Source organism: Neltuma alba, unplaced genomic scaffold (genome assembly GCF_004799145.2).
Source record: "Neltuma alba isolate B1F8T4 unplaced genomic scaffold, ASM479914v2 tig00004294_pilon, whole genome shotgun sequence".
Classification (NCBI taxonomy): domain Eukaryota; kingdom Viridiplantae; phylum Streptophyta; class Magnoliopsida; order Fabales; family Fabaceae; genus Neltuma; species Neltuma alba.
In genome coordinates, this window is record NW_021633643.1 from 24,269 (window position 1) to 46,125 (window position 21,857).

General features: G+C 36.9%; 3 protein-coding genes and 1 long non-coding RNA gene across 4 annotated transcripts; 3 read left to right on the top strand and 1 right to left on the bottom strand.

Annotated features, from left to right (window-relative positions):
* Positions 1–1,971: 1,971 nt before the first annotated feature.
* Positions 1,972–2,753, top strand: LOC114744230 (uncharacterized). Its single transcript, XR_003740073.1, has 3 exons — positions 1,972–2,059; positions 2,420–2,504; positions 2,605–2,753. It is a non-coding gene; the product is annotated as an uncharacterized LOC114744230 (long non-coding RNA).
* Positions 2,754–4,477: 1,724 nt separating this feature from the next.
* LOC114744223 (thiamine thiazole synthase 2, chloroplastic-like) lies at positions 4,478–6,038 on the bottom strand. The gene is made up of 2 exons (XM_028932417.1): positions 5,037–6,038; positions 4,478–4,921 (listed from the first exon to the last, which is right to left on the bottom strand). The coding sequence occupies exons 1-2, from the start codon at positions 5,919–5,921 to the stop codon at positions 4,751–4,753; spliced, it is 1,056 nt and encodes a 351-aa protein (XP_028788250.1). The 5' UTR covers positions 5,922–6,038; the 3' UTR covers positions 4,478–4,750.
* Positions 6,039–9,052: 3,014 nt separating this feature from the next.
* On the top strand, positions 9,053–10,589 carry LOC114744236 (probable xyloglucan endotransglucosylase/hydrolase protein 8). Its single transcript, XM_028932425.1, has 4 exons — positions 9,053–9,307; positions 9,477–9,577; positions 9,682–9,884; positions 10,059–10,589. The coding sequence occupies exons 1-4, from the start codon at positions 9,106–9,108 to the stop codon at positions 10,459–10,461; spliced, it is 909 nt and encodes a 302-aa protein (XP_028788258.1). The 5' UTR covers positions 9,053–9,105; the 3' UTR covers positions 10,462–10,589.
* A 4,917-nt stretch (positions 10,590–15,506) lies between these two features.
* On the top strand, positions 15,507–17,451 carry LOC114744235 (cysteine-rich PDZ-binding protein). Its single transcript, XM_028932424.1, has 4 exons — positions 15,507–15,610; positions 15,735–15,852; positions 16,950–17,041; positions 17,132–17,451. Exons 1-4 carry the CDS (start codon positions 15,595–15,597, stop codon positions 17,194–17,196), a joined length of 291 nt encoding a protein of 96 aa, XP_028788257.1. The 5' UTR covers positions 15,507–15,594; the 3' UTR covers positions 17,197–17,451.
* Positions 17,452–21,857: the final 4,406 nt, after the last annotated feature.

The following is a 21,857-nucleotide window of genomic DNA, read 5'->3' on the forward strand; positions in this document are numbered from 1 at the left end:
AAATAATTATGAGTGTGAAGTTTAAAAATTGAAATAAACCAAAAAAGGCAACATACTAACAACAAAAAATATTAATAAATCACATAGATCACGACACTAATGTTATCTAACACATTAACTTGAGGAATCTCAAAATTAATCTCCAAATATTATCCAGATGCAATTAGACTCACTGTATTAGTTAACGAAGTCTATACAATATTACTGTTATTATTAATGATCTTATAATGGTACAAACCAAAAATTAACAACGATTAGTATAGGGCAATGAAAAGTATTAGTGGTGTGAATCCATGTTGAGGAATGAGAAGAATGAGAGAGAGATGGGCCAGTATGAGATATTAAAGATTTAATAATTTAATTAAATCAAGGATTTAATTTAAAATTCAAAAATAGTGGTTAGAGGAAAGATAGGAGATTTGGTTAAGGGTAATTTCTTATTTTTAAAATTATATTTTAATATTTGGTCCTCTAAAATAATTACATTTTTTAAGATCCTTCCCAATAAATATTACTTTTTGCATGTCCTTCTCCCTAATTTTCCCTTAGTTTTATCTTCTTTTGCATTACATCCGGTAGTTATGCCATGATAGGAAAATACAATGACAAAAGGACCAGATCCTCACATGCTACCTTATACGAAGTAACATCGTTCTCGGCTTTTTGGGGTATGATGTTTTGTGCTCCAACAGGATCAACAGACAAGTATGCATCAAACAGCCTGGAATTCTGAAGTAACAATGGCGTTTTTAGCTGCAGAGAACTTGCCAGATACAATTCAACCTCGCCCTACCTTCCTCATTCACACAGTAAAGTTGGATCGAAAAATAGCTATTCCTGGAAAACTCCATTTTTCACTTTTGATCTTGGCAAAATCCAACCTTGTGAACGATAATGATCAATCTATATAAGTAAGGTCCCACTCCACCGTCCTTCCTTCGATTTACTCTACACTATTGAGTTTACGCGTGAATCATAAATATTCTCCCATCTTTAACTGTGAATTTGGCATTCTCAGTGGGAATATGCTGATACAGTTGTTCAAGATTTGGATTTCATCAAGAACTTTAGGAATATTCTTATCTGCTTGCGAAGATTGTAGTTTTGGGAGTTTGTCTCTGCTAGAGAGTTTTCCATGAACCAGTGACTCCTTTCTCTGAAGGACAAAACGTACAGGCAATGAATATCTATGAGGCCAAGAGAGAAATTCTAGTCCTCAACAGTAACGTTGTTTGCTTGTCTTATTTGTGGTTTTCAAGTTTCGGTTCTTTTCAACTGGTACAATCTATTTGATGTCATTCCAGTGCTCAACAGTAACCAAACGAAAAAAATTATCCTATAGCTGACTTTACCTACTTGTCCTCTCAAGCACAAGAATTTTATTTTTTTTATGCCTTTAAAAAGGTAATTTGAAAGCAGAAAAGAATCATGCATCAGACAAACTGCTATGTTTCATGTGAAACTCTGCTAAGGAAATGCTATATCAAAATAAGAAATCCACAGAAACCCCAAATCGGTTTTAAGTCCCAAAGCCTAGATCTACACAATTTCCATGGCATTAAGCGTTAAAGAGGTTCATCATAAATGGACCAATTTGGGATTAGATAAGGAAGCACCAAATACCAGCTCACCAGTTTTTTATTCAACAAACGTTCGTTTTAGAATCTTTCAGTGCTACGCGTGTGATGAAAATTGAAATCTTTACAGGCGAGAGAAGCGGAACACCCTCCCCCCTTTATTTTTACTGTCCCTGATGGAGAGAACTGACCTGATGGCATTTTGAGTGGTTAAAGAGACAGATCACCTAATAGCATTAAGTTTCAACATACTTCTGGGCCCTCCCCGCCAACTAGCCAACAATGAAAATTTCACGGATCATTTTAAAAGCCACACATCACATTCATGTATTCCTTCCAATACCTTTTCATCCACACGGAGACTAGAATTCTCTTTAACCAAGGGCAAAAAATCCGCGACATATCATATCAAAATCGTACCTTGGTGAAATTGATCGGCGCCACCTGTTTTAACGACAAGGATGACTATTAATACCACGCCAGTGAGTGGTTCATCTTACTTTTCCTTTCGCTTTTTCATCCCTTTGTTATCCGAATGGCTGCTTCAGAGCATTCTTCCACTGACGAAGTCTTGGAGAACCTTCGAGGTTTTTTTTCCCCCCAAGACACTCACGCTTTCTGTGGACATGTTTATATTTTAAAAATTCTTGTCTTTTGGTCACTGAACTTATTCTTTAGTCTTCTTTTTTTGTCACATGAGCATGATTATATGAGAGATCTACTGATGATAACTTTCTCAAGTCTCAGCTGATTGATCTCGTGCCATGCACTTCTGTTGTGGCGTTCACAGTGGACATTTCCTTCTTACATCCTGCTAATTTAAGGTTGCTGCTCCTTTTCAGAGGAAACCAGCAAAGAATCAAAGCTAGAATTTTCCAGCGATGAGGAAGAGTTGATTACCAGAATGTATAATCTAGTTGGTGAAAGGTCTGTTACTTCCATTTTCTTTCTTTTCAAATACTAACAAAAGGTACAGATTCATCAACCTGTTTATCCTGAAAGCTAAAATTACTAGTTCTTCCATCAGGTGGGCTTTGATAGCTGGGAGGATCCCAGGAAGAACAGCCGAAGAAATCGAAAAGTACTGGACTGCCACATACTCAACAAGTGACTGAAATGAAGTTAACGTTAGCTTCATAGAGTACAATTATATTGGTCATCTGCAAGTTTTCCTTCGACACCTTCTCTATTTATGACAGTCTTTGCCTTTGATTCAGCTCATCTCAGACTTTATTGTGTCACTTGTGTCTGTGTGAATGTAGTAGGCATGTTACTCTTATCATGAACCGATTCACAATCATTGTGTTTCAGTACTTTCTATCAATTCAATGTGCTCTCCAGGTTGCATGAATCGCACTAAGTGATGTTGGTGGGTGGGTGGGTCTGTCTGTTCATGACCTGTTAAAATATTCTGCCTGAAGGTGATTCTTTGGAGCCAAAAGGGATGACTACAACCAGGAAATGCCAAAACAAGTCACTGTCTTAACCAGAAAAGCAGCGCATAATATAACCCTTCCTCTTTACCAAAGCGACAGTCACTGTGACGAGTAACTCTTTGGCTTTGTTTGTGTTATTTAGTATTCACGCACACGGATGGACATTCCAACTAATAACAAGCTATATAATGGTAAAAGCTTGGCAAAAAAGCATTCAACATTAATGACAAAATCATATCAGGAAACTAATGATGGTTAGGTTGAGTGGTAAGAAACTTAATGCCCCTTGAACAAGGTTTTGAGTTAGAGTCTCGTCAATAAAAAAAAGCAACATTAGCAGAATTTTGTCCAATTAAAATCCCAAAATGACCGTAGCACCAACAAAAAAATTATATGGGGATGTCCTTGTTCTGTTACAGCTTCAAGTAGAGATATTGATTAGTATCAACTAGACAAATTCTCAAAAAATAGTGAAGTGTTACGTGTCTAAAAGACTACTTTTTGCAGAAGGGACATGCATGCCTAACAACACAGAAATATATAATGGCTTACATGAGCTTGTGTAATTAGCGCAAGCAGATTTACTTTACCCAAGAAAGAAAACGCAAGCAGATCTACTTAAAGAAACTAAACTGCCTTCGTTCTAGTGTTTTTGCTATAATTTGCCATGATGCATGCTTCAAAGAGTGAGACAAGTCATGTAAACTTTTGGATTAGGCTTGACTTGATGCTCCACCTAACACTGATACTTCAGTTTTCACATTTCACCTTAAGCGCGCACGCGTGCACACATAACCATCTTTAGATTATAGTTTTATGAAGCCAAATTTGCTTATTTTCAACATAAATCTCCCATCCTCTATTTGAATCTTTTCAGTGTTTGCAGAACAGTCCAAGTCTTCGCTCAATTCAATGTAATGCTATCTCTAGTTTTGTGCTTTCAGTTTTCGCTAATCTCTTCGGATCTTCCCTGTTTCCTTTGTATCTTCGATTCTTGGTTTCTGAGCAAAGATCTCAACGCGAGACACCAGTTTCCAATGTTCTATATAACAAAAATTTGGATGCTTGGACAATCACTCTTCCCCGCCCAATGTTCTAAAACAGAGGCCACGTACTTAACAGGAAATATCTATTTCCAATTGGAATATTCCATTTTCCTTTGGTAAAGTTGCCATGAAAAATGATCTGTTTTCCACTTTCTTTCCTCGTTCTCATACGCCAAATTCCATTTACATATCATGATTGCCCAGAGTATCCTCTTACCGAACGGTAAGAAACTAATTTCCCAAGATACTATTAGACGCTGTAAAAAAGACTCCTCTCAGTGTTTTTTTTTCCATATACACAGCTTTAAGGATCGAACTTAAGACATAATATTTAAGGCCGAAGTTCCATTCACTTGGACCAACATTTATTGGTTAATTTTGTAAACTTTTATTGCACAAGCAAAAGCAGAAGTAACAGAAACATTAACATGAGCTCCATTTCGGATAATATTGGCCCACTTTTGCTGTTTATCTTCGTACTTTGCTCTAGGCGAGGACATAAGAAATCTGTAACAGACATCCTCTGCAGAATAATTGTACAAAGTCTGGATTGTTCCATGTAAAAGATACTGTGAATTTTATCCATTTATTCCCGGATAATAAAAGGGGGAGTAACAAAATAGAAGATCATGAACAAGAAAGACTAAACAAAAAGGAAAAAGGAAGATTTTTCATGTTGAGCTTATAATTTCTAAGCATCAACAATGTCTGGATCAATTTCAGCGGATGCAAAAAGAAGCTCGGGCTGTTCTTGTCTTCCGAGCTCGTATGTTCCATCAATGGCATTGTTCCTCCCCAACGCCTTCAAAGCCAAATGCGCCGCCTTCTGCCCCGATATCATCATCGCCCCAAACGTTGGACCCTGCCATAACAATCATCATTATTACACATGTTCGTGAATCTGTCTTTTGCATATGGAAGGGGGGAAAAAAGAAGAAGCTTTTTTTGGTTGTTTCATTCACATATCATGAACTTACCATTCTGGGGGCTCCGTCAATCTCTGCAACTTCCATGCCCGTGACGATCATGCCAGGCACAACCTCCCTAGTTAGTCGAACAATATCATCCTCGGCAGTATTCATGTCCAGCGCCTTCATTCCTGGGACGCTGTCGATCATCCCTATGCTCTTCAATCTCTTAACCCCCGTCGCTCCGAAAGGCCCGTCGTGCCCGCACGAGCTCACCACCACCTTCGCCTCCATCACGTTCGGGTCCATGCATGATTGTGTGTCGTGGTTCATCGACACCAACGCCCAGTTGGTCACAACTCCGGCCACCCTCCCTTCCTTCACGATCAAATCCTCTGCCGCCACCGCGTTGAACAGCTTCACGTTCGGCCGTGAGAGAAGCTGGCTCATGATCGTCGAAGTAAACAGAGCCGCGTGTTTAATGACCACGTAGTCCTCAGCCTCGTCGTACTCGATCCCGAGCTCGTCGAGGAACATGTGGGCCGGCTTGCGGACAACCATAGCCGAGAAGAGCTGCCCGCCGAGCCATGCACCGCCGCCGGGGCTGACAGATTGTTCGATGATGGCCACGCTGACAGAGGGGTTCTTGCTGAGCTCGTAGGCGCAGGAGAGGCCAGCAGAACCGGCTCCGACGATGACGACGTCGGTGTCGGCGTAGGTGATCATGTCTGTCATGTAACGACGGGTCATTTCGCGGGAGACGATGGATTCTTTGATGGGTTGGAACTTGAAGGAATTGAGGTCGTAGGAGGGAGTGTTTAGGGACATGGAGATCGAAGATTTAACAGGAGTGAAGCGAGAAGGAATTGAAGAAGGTATCTTGTTGTGGATGAAAGAAGATTTCGGGTTTGAAGAGATGGAAGAGGTCAGGGTTGCAGTGGCCATGGCTGCCATACTGTGATTGATGATTCGGTACGGAATTGGATAGAAGAAGAACAAGAGGGAACTGGTCTATACTGCGAAGTGAAGGAGGGAAAGGGATTTATAAACAAAATGAGTAGGACCTTACTGGGAGAAGAGTGAAATATCTGAATGAAAAATCTGAGTGTATTCGTTTGGGAAGAGGAAGATAGAGTTTCAACGGCGGAGAATGATGGGGTTTTCGCTATCCGGGGAGGAGATATTTTGTCAGACATCGGATACCATATCAGCTTTTTGGCAGAAGAAAACAAGCAACAGGAAGCTGTGACTGCAAAAAGAAAAGGGAAATAAAAGGAGATGTACAGTAGTACCATATAAGTACAAATGAGATTCACAAGATGTTTGTTTCTCTAATCCAATGATATTTTGCTAAGTAATGATTTATATCATTGTTCACAATGTTTTAGGATCGTGCTTATGATTCACAATCTGGGCAATGTATAGTAATAGGTTAATTAGGTTAAATTCGTTTTCAAAGAGTTTTTATATTAAATGCACGAAATGGACAATACCTGCGAAATTTTTAATTTACGTTTTGTTTAGATACTTCAATTTTATTACAATTTTTAAAAAAAAATCTGAGATTTAAAATAATTGTATGAACTCTAATGAAACATATGGAGAAAGTCTGATCTGAGATTTAATATCGTGAATAAGAAGATGCAAAAACAAAAAAAGAAGATAAATTCATAACATCCAATAATAAAAAGTAGTCAAAATAAATAAATAAGGGCTTTGTGTGGTTGTTAGTAAGGCTCCACAAAAGCCAGGTTGGTGTGGACCGGGCTAGGCTTGGTTTGTCCGGCCTAAGCTAGCCAGTTTAAAATATCTGATGGGCCCCCAAAATAATGGGCTTCAATGTTCTGGGCTTTTCTGCCGCTTCACATACATGGAGTACCAATTACAGTTTTTTGTGGTCCACAAAGATCCAAAAGAAAATTAGCTCAACAATGCAGAACGAATTTAACCGTAATCCCTATTGGAAAATGTACTCATATTCAGTGTCGGACAGTATTTTGAATAAAATTACCTCTAATAAGAGGTGAAAGATAGTCCAATATTAAATATAACAAAAAAAAAACAATAGTCCAGTATAAAATACAACCAGATATGGAAAAAAATGTAAAGAGCAGCAGGAAAATAAGGAGAAAACAATCCAATAACAACATGGTCGTAAATACAAAAACTAATTTGTAATATAAATTGTATTATAACTAACTCTTATATTTAAAACAGAGGTAGTATTAATATTTGCAAATAACACCCATCAACCAAAGAGTTTGAAACTACCAAAGAGGCCAATTTGGCAATGAGAGTTACTTTAATAATTTTAAGGGGTGTTTGGATTAGAACCAAACTATAACTTTAAAAATGATTTTTCTGGTATACAGAGTAAGTATATGAGAAGAGCATGAAAATGTTTTTAAAAAACACTCCCAAGAAACCCAAAACACCTTTTTATTCTTATAAGCTGTTTCAAAGAGTCAATCGGCAAAAATATGGACCAAGTCCATGCACATGCACTTATCAGCTGGGGTCCTAATCCAATAATTAGAAGAATTAGTGAGTAAAACACCATTTTGTTTTCAGGAAGGCGCAAGGCCATGTGCACATCGCTGGTAGATCCAGAATCCATTCATAACGTAAAAACCCTGGTGGAACGGACCCTAATCTTAGAATTAATCTAAATAGTAATAATTGAGTTGAATTGGTCAGAACATACAATTTAAATATATTTTTTTTTAACGTTCAATTGCTCATGGGATGCAGTGGACTTTGGGGCCATGTGATCGAGTTGCGTACTCCTTCTTGAGGGACAGGGCAATGGTAATAATAGAGATCAGATCAGTGATTGAATTTAAAATTTGGCATTCAAGTGTGGGGGATGTTGGTTGGCTGGTCATTATCTTCTTAAACTTTGAGCATTACATTTAACCCCCACCTTTCCTTCCTTCTTTTTTTTTTTTTTTGGTTACAGCTTTTCTTTTTCTTTGTTCCCTTAATCACCTCGTTGGTTGCTAAAGATTAAGTTTAATAATATTATCATATTACTCCTAAAAAGCAGCTTAACCCCCCATTTCTATAAAGCAAATCTAGTTTCACTTTCTCCACTCTAAAGCAATTGTCATTCAACAAGAATTAATTCATCTTTATTTGTTTAATTTATTGCCATAACTCTGTGCATTCTTTGACTTCGTCTCCCAATTTTTGCATAATATTAAGATATAAACCACTCTTCTGGATCGCATGTGTAGTAGACTGCCATTTTCAATATAATATAATTATTTATTATTATTTAAAAAAATAATACTGCATTTTGCTCTAAATATGTATATAGGACCTCTTAAGAAATTTGGCTTATCCTCACTTTATTAACTTTTATATGGAAAATATCATAAATTATTAAACATATAAATGAACTCTTATAGTAGTATAAATGGAGAATATAACATATACTATAATATTGGTAATAATTGGGGTTGAGAATAGCCCAGCGGAATGCAGCTGTCAAGAATTTCAATCACGCGCTGTTTCATGCAGCCAATAGAATGAGAGGCCCCACCTCCCTCACTTCTTCTTCCCTCACGGGGTCCCCTGTCTCCTCCCTCCCCACTTTTTCTATTCATTTCCTGCTTCCCATCTCTCTTTTAATTCTCATTACCCATAATACCCCTTCTTGCTTTTGCTGATTTGTTTCTCTCACACAGACCAATGCTACACACCCAAAAAAAAAAAAAAACAGAGAAGATTTTATTTATATTGCCAAAGTTTACATCTACTGTGAGGACATCCAATGAAATGGTAATAACACAGAAGATTAGATGGATTTTACATTTCTTCTACAGTGACGAAATACTATTACGTTTAGTGGGCAATGCATCATGAGTGGGCAAATTGGTAAATTCCACGCCTGCATATAGTTCTGTTACTCTCAAGAAAACACAAGATGCAAATAATTAATTCCAACAAGTGACGTCGGTATGTGAGCTTGGGTCCAAAAAGAAACTGGGGAACATTAGCATATGATGTTACAACTGGATCCTCAGATGCTCCGTATCATTTTCAAATAATCCTCCTCTCATTTATTCAACACACCCTCCTCATCTCTCACTCACAGATCCAATCTCTGTCACTCCAAAATCTTCCCTCATCCACCATGGGCACTCCTCCAAGCCCGGTTTCTTCATCACCGACCATGATCCTTCTCATTGCACTTCTCATGGCCATGGCGGCTGCATCCCAAGCAGCCATTTCCAAAGGATCCTTTGAAGACAACTTCAGCATAATGTGGTCCAAGGAACATTTCACTACCTCCGAAGATGGCCAGATCTGGTATCTCTCTCTCGACAAAGAAACAGGTAATTCACTAACTATCTTTTGGTTATGAAGGTAAACTGTTTGATCAATAGACCATTTGGGCTATGTTTGATCAAACAGAGCATTTAGGATACTTCCATTGATGAGAACGATATAGGAAAGTGGGTAGCGAAAAGTTTAAACCTTTTTATGTGGTTGTTTGATGAACAGGATGTGGGTTTCAAACAAAACAACGCTACAGATTTGGATGGTTCAGTATGAAGCTGAAGCTAGTAGGAGGTGATTCTGCTGGTGTGGTGACAGCTTATTATGTAAGTACTCAAATACTCAAACTCAAGAATGCATGAAATGGTATGTCTCCCAGAGATGGTTGGTAGATATATGAGACGAAGGAATTGGATTGAATTTGACGCAGATGTGCAGTGAGAATGGAGCAGGGCCAGAAAGAGACGAGATTGATTTTGAGTTCTTGGGGAACAGGACAGGGCAGCCTTACTTGATCCAAACAAACATCTACAAGAATGGTACTGGAGGCCGTGAGATGAGGCACGTCCTCTGGTTCGACCCCACTGAGGACTACCACACTTACTCTGTTCTCTGGAACGAACACCAGCTCGTGTAAGTTCCCTTTCTTCTCTTCTCGATGATCCCATTTTCCAACTGATAGGACCAAGACCAACTCTCAGATTGGTATAAATCAACAAACTGTTCATAACCAGTACTGATGAATCTTCCTTTCTGAACTGAGCCATTGCTAACAACAGTAAGCGATTGTGGGATTTGGGATGGCAGGTTTTTTGTGGACAGAGTTCCAATAAGAGTGTTCAAGAACAATGGGAAGCCAAACAACTTCTTCCCAACCGATAAACCGATGTACTTGTTCTCGAGTATATGGAATGCAGATGACTGGGCCACGAGGGGAGGATTGGAGAAGACGAACTGGAAGCTAGCGCCATTCGTGTCATCTTACAAGGACTTCAGTGTGGATGCTTGCCAGTGGGAGGATCCATACCCAGCTTGTGTGTCCTCCACCACTAAGAACTGGTGGGATCAGTACAATGCTTGGCATCTCTCTGATGATCAGAAGAAGGATTATGCTTGGGTTCAGAGAAACTTGGTTATTTATGATTATTGCAATGATTCTGAACGATTTCCTACTTTGCCTGAAGAGTGCTCTTTGAGCCCTTGGGATTAAAATTCTTTTCTATTCTTTATTTTTCTTCCCCTCATCCCCCCTTTTGTCTTGAAATTGTATGCTGTGAAATAAAGTTATAATGTCATGTATTGTTTTAGCAATTTATTGATATAATTTATTCACATAAATTATGGGGAATATTCATTAAAATAAAGCATATAGTTTCATTAAGTTTGTTATCTAATTATAAAGTACAATATACACACCTCCATAAATATTTAATGATATATAATTTGGTTAAAAAGTTTAATTAACTTATGTTAACTTTTTGATTATATTAGTTTTATAGAGTGAAAATTTGACCTACATCTTCAACAATTCAAATTAAATTATTAAATATAGACTTTTTTTTACGAAGAATTGTTTTTATTTTAATATATCATAAAAAGGGAATGTGATAGTAAATCTAATCCAAACAAAACTTCATGCTTAATTTGACCCCACTAAATAATACTCCTCCGGTCCTTATTATAAGACCCCATTTGACTTTTTATTTGGTCCTAATTATAAGACCCCAATCCATTTTGTCTCTTATATTTATGCATTTTTTTTCAAGATAATCCTTCTAATAATGATAGTTTTAGCCAATATACTTAATTATCAAGGATATTTTAGGAATGACAACACTTATTTATTATAAATAACCAACTTAACTTACTTCCTTAATCTCCTCAAATAAGTCAATTGGGTCTTATAATTAGGACCGGAGGAGTATTATTCAGGAACAAAAACTCAATATAGTTATAAAATATGGAGCAATAATAACAAATGGTTTATTTGGAATAACTTAAAGCAATTTTTTAGTTATAATTTACAAAATATGAGATAAATATATAATAAAATTTTTATTTTGATTTAAGTGAAAATGCTTATAAGCACTTATACATTGTAGATCTAAACAAGGAGAAACCCAACCAAAACCTATAATAACCTATTATACTAGGTGCTTCAACTAGACTTAAAGAACATGAATAGAAACTAGTTTCTGAATATGAAACATATTTTAAAGTGTAATCAGATAAGTATAACTGAGATTACTTATATTTACTTATGCATTTTGTAACATCCTAAGTTTTATCGGGTTTTAATAGCCTCTTTTGGGTTGATTTTGAGGATAGATTAGTGATTTAATCTTGATCTTGGTGTTTGGGTTGGATTTGAGGTTGGTTGGAGGCATAGGTGAACGTACCCCTCTCAGGCTTCGCCGCGGCGCACCGGGAGTTTCAAAGGGGAGTGTCTTCTCGGGAAGGTTTGGCCGCGGCGAAGTTTAGGGGACGTCGCGGCGAAGTTGTTCAGGTGAGCGAGGCTTCCCTTTCTGGAAGGTTTCACCGCGGCGAAGGTAAGGGCACGCCGCGGCGAAGTCAGGTTTTCAGGCGAGTAATCCCTCTCGGGATTAGTTCGCCGCGGCGAAAGGTCGCGAATCTATATAGTCGCGGGAGGGTTCAGCGTGCGAAAATAAGAAAAATCTGAAGGAGGAGAGAGGAGCTCTGCTAGGGTTTCGAACTTTTGGCTTAGAGGAGACATTTCTAAGGATCCATTACCTCAAGTAAGTGATTTTAACCTCTAATCTACCTTCTTGATTGGAATTTATAAGGATTTATGGAGAAACCCTAGGATTTTTTAGGTTGTGTTGGAATTGAGGTTTTTGACCGATTGTTTTGGGTTTAATTGATTGCATTGGGTTAGTTTAAGTATTTAATCGGTGTAGTTTTCTTAGATTTAAAGAATCTTGAGTTTTGGAGTTAGGGTTTATGGAATTGGATGATTTGGGATTGAGGATGATAATGTAGAGATTGATTTTGAGTTTTGTGAATTGGGTTATGTTAAGGAGGGTTAAATTGGAGGTTTAATCGGTTTAGAATTGTTGTTGGAACCTTAATTGCTCACATGAGATGTTGGAGATTGAATTCCTATAGTGGGTCCTTGAGGTTTGAACTCTAATTGATGCTTGGAAGGAGACTTGATGTTTTAATAGACTTTGAGGACTTTGGAGTGTTGTTTTGATAGTTATACCCTTTGAGTTGGGTAGAGTTTTGATGGGAGATAGGAATTTTGTGTCCCCAAGTGTTGTTTTGGCCACATTATTAGTTTGAGAGCTAATATATGTTGGTTGTGTGTTTGTGTGCTTGTGTAGACCGGTTGTGAGTCTCGGTGGTGCACGGGGCCACATCGTTGGTTTGTTGTTCCTTGCTCAGGCGAGAGGTAACCACTTTCCAATCCTTAGTACTTGCTTCTGTGGTATTGTGAGTAGATTTGTGTTTTATGCTCCAAGTAGTAATTGTGTTCAAACTATATGTTGTATATAGAAAGGGAAAACCGTCTTGTGGGGTTTTCGACTAATGATGAATGAATTTTGGAATTGTGAAATGAATTTTGGAATTGTGAAAGATATGCCACTGAATGAGGTTAATTGTGAAATGATTATTACTCTTGATTATGATTTGAGCATGATGCATAATTTGGGATTTGGTGAGAGTTTGATAGTTACTACCACGTGGTAAGGCCTCCATTAATGCATGATGGTTGGCTCTTTACGTCCCCCATAGTGAGGGATAGGCCTTCGGGCTCATTACGTCCCCCAGAGTGAGGGATAGGCCGGGTTCGGCTCCTGAAAATCCCCCAAAGTGAGGGATTTGATTGATGGGATTGCATCATTGCACTTGCATGAATTGTTGTGGCTATCAATATATATATATATATATAATTTGTGAACTGCCCCACTTGACACCTCACGAGCACCTATTTAGTAGTACCTAGTATTGGAAAGGTTGGTTACTGAGACTTTGTCTCACCCCGTGGTTTACAATATTTTCAGGTGAAGGTTCTAGGCGTGCGCCTTCGGGAAGAGACGCAGAGGCTTGAGCTTGGTTAGCTTTAGGCCTCTAGCTTTATTTATGTATGGATAGTTGTATATTGCCACGTTTAGGGTCCTTTTAAACTATTTTGATTGCCCGGTTTATTCGTAAACTGGAGGAAGTGTATCTTCTTCTTATTTCAATTGGGCCGGAGGCCCCTTTTTATTGATTTTGTAAACTGGAGAATATATTATCTACTCGTTTTGTTGGCCGGAGGCCATTCCTATTATTTTATGAAACTTTGTTATTCGTGGTTGAGATCTATTGGGATGGGCTGATTTTGATGTATGTCGTTACCCGGGCCGGAGGCTCGGAGGCCCAGTGATTGTGATTGAATGATGATAGTTGCATGCAACTGCATTTGAGATGGAACCAAGTTTTAAATGTTAATTTTCTAAAATTACGCAATTTCTTTCTACTATGGTAGTTGTTGTAACATCTTTCTTTTTCTACCATAGTAGCGGTCTTATGACGAGTTATAATGTTTTTGAGGTTAAGGGTCTTACACATTTGCATTTCATATGATGAAAGTTTGCATCTCTTTTGAAGTTAACATATTATATGGTTTCACTATTATACTCTGATTGGTCTAAAATTGACCTCAAAAGTGATTAAAAAAAGTATTTCATATAAGTAATTACTTATTACATTATATGGGATTAGACAAACTTATAGAAGTAGGATTAGGGAATACCATCTCCCCTCATAATACTCTCCAATTCTACATATATGAGTTTGTCTAATCCCATGTAACATATAATCTCTCATGCTAAATATTCTTTTAATAGATTTTCTCAATCCCAATCTCAATCCTACTTCTCGTTTTTAATACTTTGTACCATATGAGACCTTAGCTTATCATTTGGTACGAAACATTGAAAATAAAGGATGGGGGTTAAAATTGAGACTGAGAAAATATTGTTTAGTATGAGAAATTGTTTGTTGCATAGGATTAGATAGATCTAATGATCTATATAGGTGGAATTGAGGAATACCATAGGGAGAAGTGGTATTCTCCAATTCTACTTCCATGAGTTTGCCTAATCCCATATAACAAGCAATTACTCATATTAAAGAATTTTTTAATGATTTTTTTCAATTGCAATCATAATCCATATCTCTTATTTTTAATGCTTCATATTGAACAAGATCTAAAAGTTTCCTTAGCTCCTATCCGAATGTGGTACAATTGATTTAATCATTTCCTTAAGCATCCACATCGAATCATTTTCATTTATTTCAACATGGAAATATACCTTATTGGAGGCTACGTGAGATTTTGATCATGCAGACTTCACTAATCTCATGGATATTCACTCATTTACCTCCATAATATTTTCAATTGGAAGTCAATATTAGAAAATGCACATCATTTATGAAGTCTGCAATACTTTTGAACTAAATATATTCTTGAGTTATGGACAAGCTCGCGAATTTGAAGGATTCTTCATTAAAGTTGAAGGTTTGCCATGAAATGGTAATTAATGCCCTCTTCTTCTTCAATACTGGCTTTGATCTGAATATTCAGATCCCAGAAAAGTGCGAAATAAGCTTTGTTCCTCATTTGATGGAAGCTAAGCTCTGAATTCTGCTTACCAGGAAGAGAAAAAATGATGCATACACTCAGAAATCTTAAATTTAGAGAATGTTTGAAACACCCCAAAAGTGCTTTTAAAAAATAATTTTTCATAAATCGAGATAAATTTTTTTATATATTTAATTTGTATACTATAAAATGATTTTTAAACTTATGATTTGGTTTTCGTCCAAACACCTCCTTAATATATCTGCATATCTCAGAATATTTCATTGTGTACAGACGTGAAAAAAGATAATACAAACAGAGATGTGATGTAACAATTTTCATATTGAATATGATCTGTACATACTTTATCCTCCCTGTATCATAACTTCCGTACTTGGTTCCATGATTGTTTAATTTTTGCAATAAATGTTATTCCAAATTTGATTTAGATTAGGATTTTGATTAAACATAAATATAATTATGTTGTCCATATGTAATTGTGGATTATGGGTTGGGTATACGAAAGAAGAGACGATTTGTACATTACAAAATAACAATCCAATGGCCCAGGGCCCACGCGCTAAAAATTTTGTCGAGGGTAATATTGTCAACTCGCTCTTGTTCGGGGGTTGAAAATTTTTTGCATTGCTTAAACGACATCATTCAGCTGAAGGCGCGATAGGGTTCTGGTTAGGGGGCCGTGGAATCGATAATTGAGTTTATTGTCGGGAATCAGAGCCAGCAACGATCGCAATGGTCTGTGAGAAGTGTAAGTTGCTTGTAATTTCTAGTTCAATTGGATTTTTTGGGTGAAATTTTCTGAAAATCTGCAGGGTTTAGGAGCAACTGTTTGCAGTTTTCTGTATGCTGATTACAATTGTTTTCGCTTTCAGGTGAGAAGAAATTAGCCAAGGTGATAGTACCGGATAAGTGGAAAGAGGGAGCTAGCAATACTACCGAGGGTGGTGGCCGGAAGATCAACGAGAACAAGCTTCTCTCGAAGAAGAACAGGTACATCAAGATTCAAGTTTATATTTTTATTTTTCCTTTCTTTTTCTTATTGGGTATGCTTTGGCTCTTTGATCGATATTATTGTAATGCTTAGGTGAGAAATTCGAAGTGATGTCTATACGCAAATTAAGTTTTTCTAATGAAAATTAATTCATGATCTTGCGGTTCTGTTTGTGGATTCGTGCTGTGACAGACGCTATTCTAGAACAAATGGTGTCATGAACTTTAACATGATATACAGGCGGTGAATGTTACTTGTTAGTTCCTCTTATTCAATTATGCTTTGTTTTGTCAAACACGTTGCAGATTTGCAATCGTGACTCCTAGAGAGGGAGCGATTTATAATATGGGAAGAAAAAGTTATGACCCCTGCTTCTTTCTTCTCTCGTTTTCTTTTAGGATATTGTGATTTTACATATGCGCTTGTAATGCCTCTAAGGCTCTGACATCCAATGCACCGAACGATTATATGTCACGACAATTTCCGTCAGTAGTTACTAGCCGAAGTACTAGTTCGCAGTTTCGCTGAAGTTTTACTTTATTACAAGTGTCTAGAATCCTGCCCCCTTTTCTTCCAGGGTGGTCACTCTCATCTGACCAGTAAAATTGATAGTGGTTCAAAATATTTTGAGATCATAAAAATGATTAATTGTAGCTGCTCATATTCTATCTTGGTTACAGGAGTCAATAGTTTGCCATTTATACAACTTGATGCTTACTATAAGCTTAGTAATGTTTAAGAAGTATGGACAGAGGATATGAAACACGACACAATCAAATCAAAATATTATCAATAACTAGTGGTTCAAAATTTATGAATTTGAGAGTATGCTTTGTAGGTTCTTGTCTTTGCGACGCTTATTATTTCCTGAAAACGTGAAAGATTACCTATGGTGCTTAGTGAGATGAATAAATTAGCATATACGCTAGGATGAAGCAAGTGTAGTCTCCTTTATGAATATGTTTGCGTTAAGTATCTCCTGGCAGACTGCCGGTGAGTTGGTGGTATGTTTTCATTTTGTTTATGAATTGGTTAGACTTACACGTTTAGATCGTGAATCTTCTGTAAATTTATTCTTGCATTGATTTGCTTGCAGATGGACCCCTTATGGAAACACTAAGTGCATTATTTGCAAGCAGCAGGTGCACCAGGATGCCAAGTATTGTCATACCTGTGCTTACTCTAAAGGTAAATCTTCTTGTTTTGGAGATTTTCTGTAACTAGACATTTTTGCAATCCGGTAACCATATTGAAATCAGGGTTCATATTGTATTTCAGGAGTTTGTGCTATGTGTGGTAAGCAAGTTCTTGACACCAAGTTTTACAAACAAAGCAATGTATAGTGGACACCGGTTGTGTGCGGGATGCGACATCATCTTTCTGGATAGCTGTCTAGGTGATGCTGATACCTATGTAACTGAAGCTGTACTCGTAGTTTAAAAGTTGAACGGTTTCTGTTTAACCTGAAGGCTGAAAGGCCGTGACTCGTGCCTTTCGTATTACTATCATTCTTTGTAATGCAACCCTTTTCAGGGAAAGTCTTCAGTGATGGTTAATCCAAATTTCGTGGGCTCTCTAGGTGAGGGACTGAGGGTTATTGGGAGATGCTCCTTTGCTCCTCTGGTCTTGCCAACAAAATATTGTTTGTTTGTCCCCGGCAAATCATTAACAGCTATTTATTTATGTTTATCTAATGTTTTTCTTTCAAAGGAGTTGGGTGAGCAAGGGGAAGGAGGTGGAGGCTATTTTGCCCTTGATCTTCATTCTTGAATGTGGCGCCTTCTTTTTACCCCTATTCAAGATATCACACTCTATTCCGTTAGGCTGGACCCACTAATGTTGAAATTTTCTATAACTAGCATGTACTTCCCGCGCGATGCGCGGAGCTCATAATTTAGAATTTTTTTATTTTAATTTGTTAAAGAAACCCACATTCATCACAAATAACTATATTATTATAATTCAAAACATTTTATGAATTCACTACACTATATTATTAACTACTATATTTAAATGATTGTGTTTGTTTCATTACATTTGTAGCTTGTGCAAACTAATTAATTTAAAATAACTTCTTAGTATTAATTAGATGGGAGTTATGACATTTTAGCCTTCAATGCACTGTAACAATCATGTTATGTATTTAACCTTATCTTTTACGACTATACTTCCACTTTACATTTGGATGTCATTATTTGCAAATTCCTACATCTTCGAATAGTAGTTAATTTTTTACAATAGTTTTTGCCATTTTGCACAAATGTTTTTCATCCTATCATGCTTCTAACTCATAAAAGATTTATTCAACTTCAATTTTTTACTGAGTATGACTTCTCATATTTTTAATATTTCTTTTCAAATAATATAAACGGGTAAAATGCTGATTCAACATCATGATTGATGTACTCAAACTAATTAAAAAATATTAAGAAAGTAATATTAACATGTAGGAAAAGTGATTCTAAAAAAAGTTGAAACAATTCTTGTGTTGATCATTTAGTGAAACCTACTCATAGTAGTAATAACATATTTTATATCCTTGATGATTCTCTACCTATTTATCCTTTAGGTAGAGGTTGATGAAGGGTGTTGGTTATGCTTTCCCTTTAGGATTCTTTTTTTTTTTTTTTTGTAGTTTTTAGTTTCCGCTGTGCCTTTCTTTGAGGTTCTTAGCTTCCAGTTTTTATTCAAAAATCAAAAAATCGAAACAACCAACATAAATAAATCAATTACCAATAAGAAGCAAACTTATAAAATTATTGAAACTAAAAAATTAATTGTACTTGATACCTTTAGCATTTCAAAGTTATAAAAATATTATAGCACACATAATGTAGGATGAATAATAAGAAGACAAAATGGTCTTTGCTATATATGCGTAAAGAGTAACTATGACCTGATGATAAGGGAGGCTGCATAGTATAGGGTAAGTATAATTAAGGGGAAGTTTATTAGCATGATTTCTTTTCTAACGTCACATTCCTTTGTGTTTCTAGTTACCAGATGGATATGGTCCGCATGGTTTTTGCTTGCATGAAACTCACTTTACCCTGGTTGTTTTTGATGGGGCAGCCACCAAGTTTGGTGTTTTTTTTAAGCAAAAAATGTTCGATGAGTGTTAAAGGTTGAACTTGATGAGAAGATTTTTTTCCTCGTTACACACAATTAAGTATTTTTTCCATCGGAGATAATTCTAGTGACAAGAAGATTTTGAATGTATTTATTGTTTTGGAGAAACAAACTCCTGAATGCCCAAAGACCAGGTTAGATAAGGAAATCGAGTAAAGCAGTGTATTAATTTATGTAAGGATATATGAAGCTATTTTATTTTTATTTTAAGTACAAAAAGAACTTATACCTTTCAAGTTAAAAATATTATCTTAAAATAAAAACAAATCTCTTGAATTTCTTTCAACATGATAACAATGTCTCCTTGTTAACAGTAATGGTTACAAACTTCAAACGCTCATTTTCACTACCACGCATAACTATAATATTGTTAAAGTGATTTGATACCCATGTGATGGATGTCATTAGATTGTATCATAACCAATAAAATCGTGATTTGAAGGCAAAGGACTGATGAATAGGGGGAAAAATCATTAGATTATATTATCGTAACTACATATGCAATAAAAAAAAAATCTTACTTTTGCCCTAAAAGAAAAAAGTAGCTGTTAACATTGTTATCAACATGATCCATCCTTTCAATTTAGAGATAAAAAGAAGAAACATAAAGGGCTCCTTTTAATTTGCAGTGCCTGCCATCAACATTTGCCATATTTTAACAGCCTACCATTGCAGCCAAAATGCCTACATGAGAGCACCGCTCCAATCCTGTGAACTTTTGCGTTGTTATTCCAAACTTTGAAGATGCGTTGTTATTCCATAGAATATTATATGACACCTTCATAGAGAACTTTTGACCAACTGGGCTTTTCATGAGTCATTGAATAAGGAACATTTACACAAGATAGCCACGTTGCTCTTCCCATTGATAGGTGTGATCATGAAGAGATCATCAATGTCCGTTTGATTCTTTGACAACCTCCTAACCTATGGTTATGTACACATTGATAACCCAGCATGAGGGAGAATAGAACATAATACATATAATGCAGAACTAAAGAGGGTGAAACTCTTTTAGGAAACAAATGAAAATGAGAATTGAGGGAAATTATGTGCTAAACAATTCGAAATAGGAAAAAAGAAACAAAGAAAATGATAGGTGAAGTGGTTCAATTCTGTTATGTTTAAGGCACCCGGGAGATCAACTCTCTTAATAGTATATATAATTGAATGTTTAAGTTCATGGCTTACTATAAAAGGTAGTTGGATCCAGTTAATCAAAGGGTAGATATCCAGCAGTCAAAACATATAGAATAACCTCACAAGACCCAACATCTCTCGTTACTCCATTGCAACCCTTGTGACTGAGCACCAGATCCAACTTCAACTTTACCCCTTGGACTATATAGTCTGAAGCCCCAAAGCTGAAATCTTTATATTTCTTGGAGACTCTAGCAATAAATTTTCAAGCTGCAGAGAGCAGAAATAACAATCAATAACTGAAAGTCATAAGGATAATCAGAAGCTCCCAAGGTCCCAGTGTATGCATACCCTTAAATCTCTAATAGACTCCCTTGCTGAAGCAATAAGTTGCTGGATTTATCTGCTAGCTTCAGCTTCACCAAGACAGTTATGGTATGCCTGCACATTCATTTTTTTTCCGAACAAATTATGAAGATCTTAAAGAAATAGTAAATGTTTTGAATTAAGGGCAAATGCACTATTACAGAAAGAGAGCAATGTAATTAACCTAGCTGCATACTCTCAAGAAACTCATCTTAAGAAACTCAACTCCTCTAACTCCACCTTTGGAGGAGGAGGCCCCTAGTAAAATCTCGGCACCTCTGCAAGTAAGTGGGGTTTAGACAATAATGTGCCAAAAAAATGAGCCAATACCTTTGGTAACCGATAGAAATATCCTCCACCATGCAATAGGGCAAATGCACTCCTCTGTGTTACGAAGAGACAGAACAACTTATTATAAAATAACAGAAAACACAAAAATTTAACAACTAACAAATTGATATTGGAAGCCAAATAAATGAACATAGATGTTTCAGAAAGTATGAGAGCCACCCACCATGGTTTGTCGCTGCTAACTTTATGAGGAAAACGAATCTGAGGCAAGGACGAGGGGAAAGGGCTTCCGGGAAGGGAAAAGAAGGGAGCAATGGTCAGCTCTGAGGGAGAAAGTGATGCTCCTCGATTTAGGTCGCCATCTTTGTGTCTTAACCTTATGCAGCAGAAGAAACCACCAACTCTACGCTAGAGTCATCCCTTCAAAACTGGTTGGATATGGGGACTCTTGGCGCTTGAATATGAAGGATGAAGGCAGCATCACAGCCGCTGGGCTAGGAATGAATCATGGAGATCATTGATGGAATGAATCGAGGAGCCATCAAGTGAAAAGAGAGAGTGGAGGAAGAGAAAATCGATGAAAAGCCGATGGAGGGAAACCAGGTGAGATTCAATGTCAGGGGAGCGGGTTTAAATGTATGAGACGCCGAATTCAAAATTCAAAATTTGAAAACCGTAGGATTAGAGAGATGAGAATGTAGGGGAGAGCACCTTTTGAAATCTTTCTTTCATTTTTGATGCTTGAACTCTTGAAGGAGGGCTAGTCAAATGATTTTGAATTTTGTATTTGAATGGAACATTGCCTGCATCAAGGACCAACCCAAAATGGAAATATATGCTCTCTTGAATCTAGAGTTCATTGTCCTCTTCTCCATCTTCATGTTTCTGCGCCACCTGCAATTCAGCCTTATGCAATTCTGCATCACTGCGATGATGAATGCCCTGCTTCACTCTATTCTACCTTTTCCGTTGTTTCAGCCTTCATGACAGCAGCTTCTCTCTCCCGCTTCAAGCCGTGTCGTGAAAATTAAAAATTTCTTTCTCCATTGATTTCAAATCGTCTTATGAAAATTGAAAT

Bases quoted from the DNA above. Each gene is read 5' to 3' on its own strand.
- LOC114744223 (XM_028932417.1), bottom strand. From the start codon at position 5,921: ATGGCAGCCATGGCCACTGCAACCCTGACCTCTTCCATCTCTTCAAAC. The intron at 4,922-5,036 runs GTAAGTTCATGA...TTGTTATGGCAG, and splicing joins TTGACGGAGCCCCCAGAATG to GGTCCAACGTTTGGGGCGAT.
- LOC114744236 (XM_028932425.1), top strand. From the start codon at position 9,106: ATGGGCACTCCTCCAAGCCCGGTTTCTTCATCACCGACCATGATCCTT. The intron at 9,308-9,476 runs GTAATTCACTAA...TTTGATGAACAG, and splicing joins CTCTCTCGACAAAGAAACAG to GATGTGGGTTTCAAACAAAA. The intron at 9,578-9,681 runs GTAAGTACTCAA...AATTTGACGCAG, and splicing joins GTGTGGTGACAGCTTATTAT to ATGTGCAGTGAGAATGGAGC.
- LOC114744235 (XM_028932424.1), top strand. The intron at 15,853-16,949 runs GTACATCAAGAT...ATTTGCTTGCAG, and splicing joins CTTCTCTCGAAGAAGAACAG to ATGGACCCCTTATGGAAACA. The intron at 17,042-17,131 runs GTAAATCTTCTT...ATTGTATTTCAG, and splicing joins TACCTGTGCTTACTCTAAAG to GAGTTTGTGCTATGTGTGGT.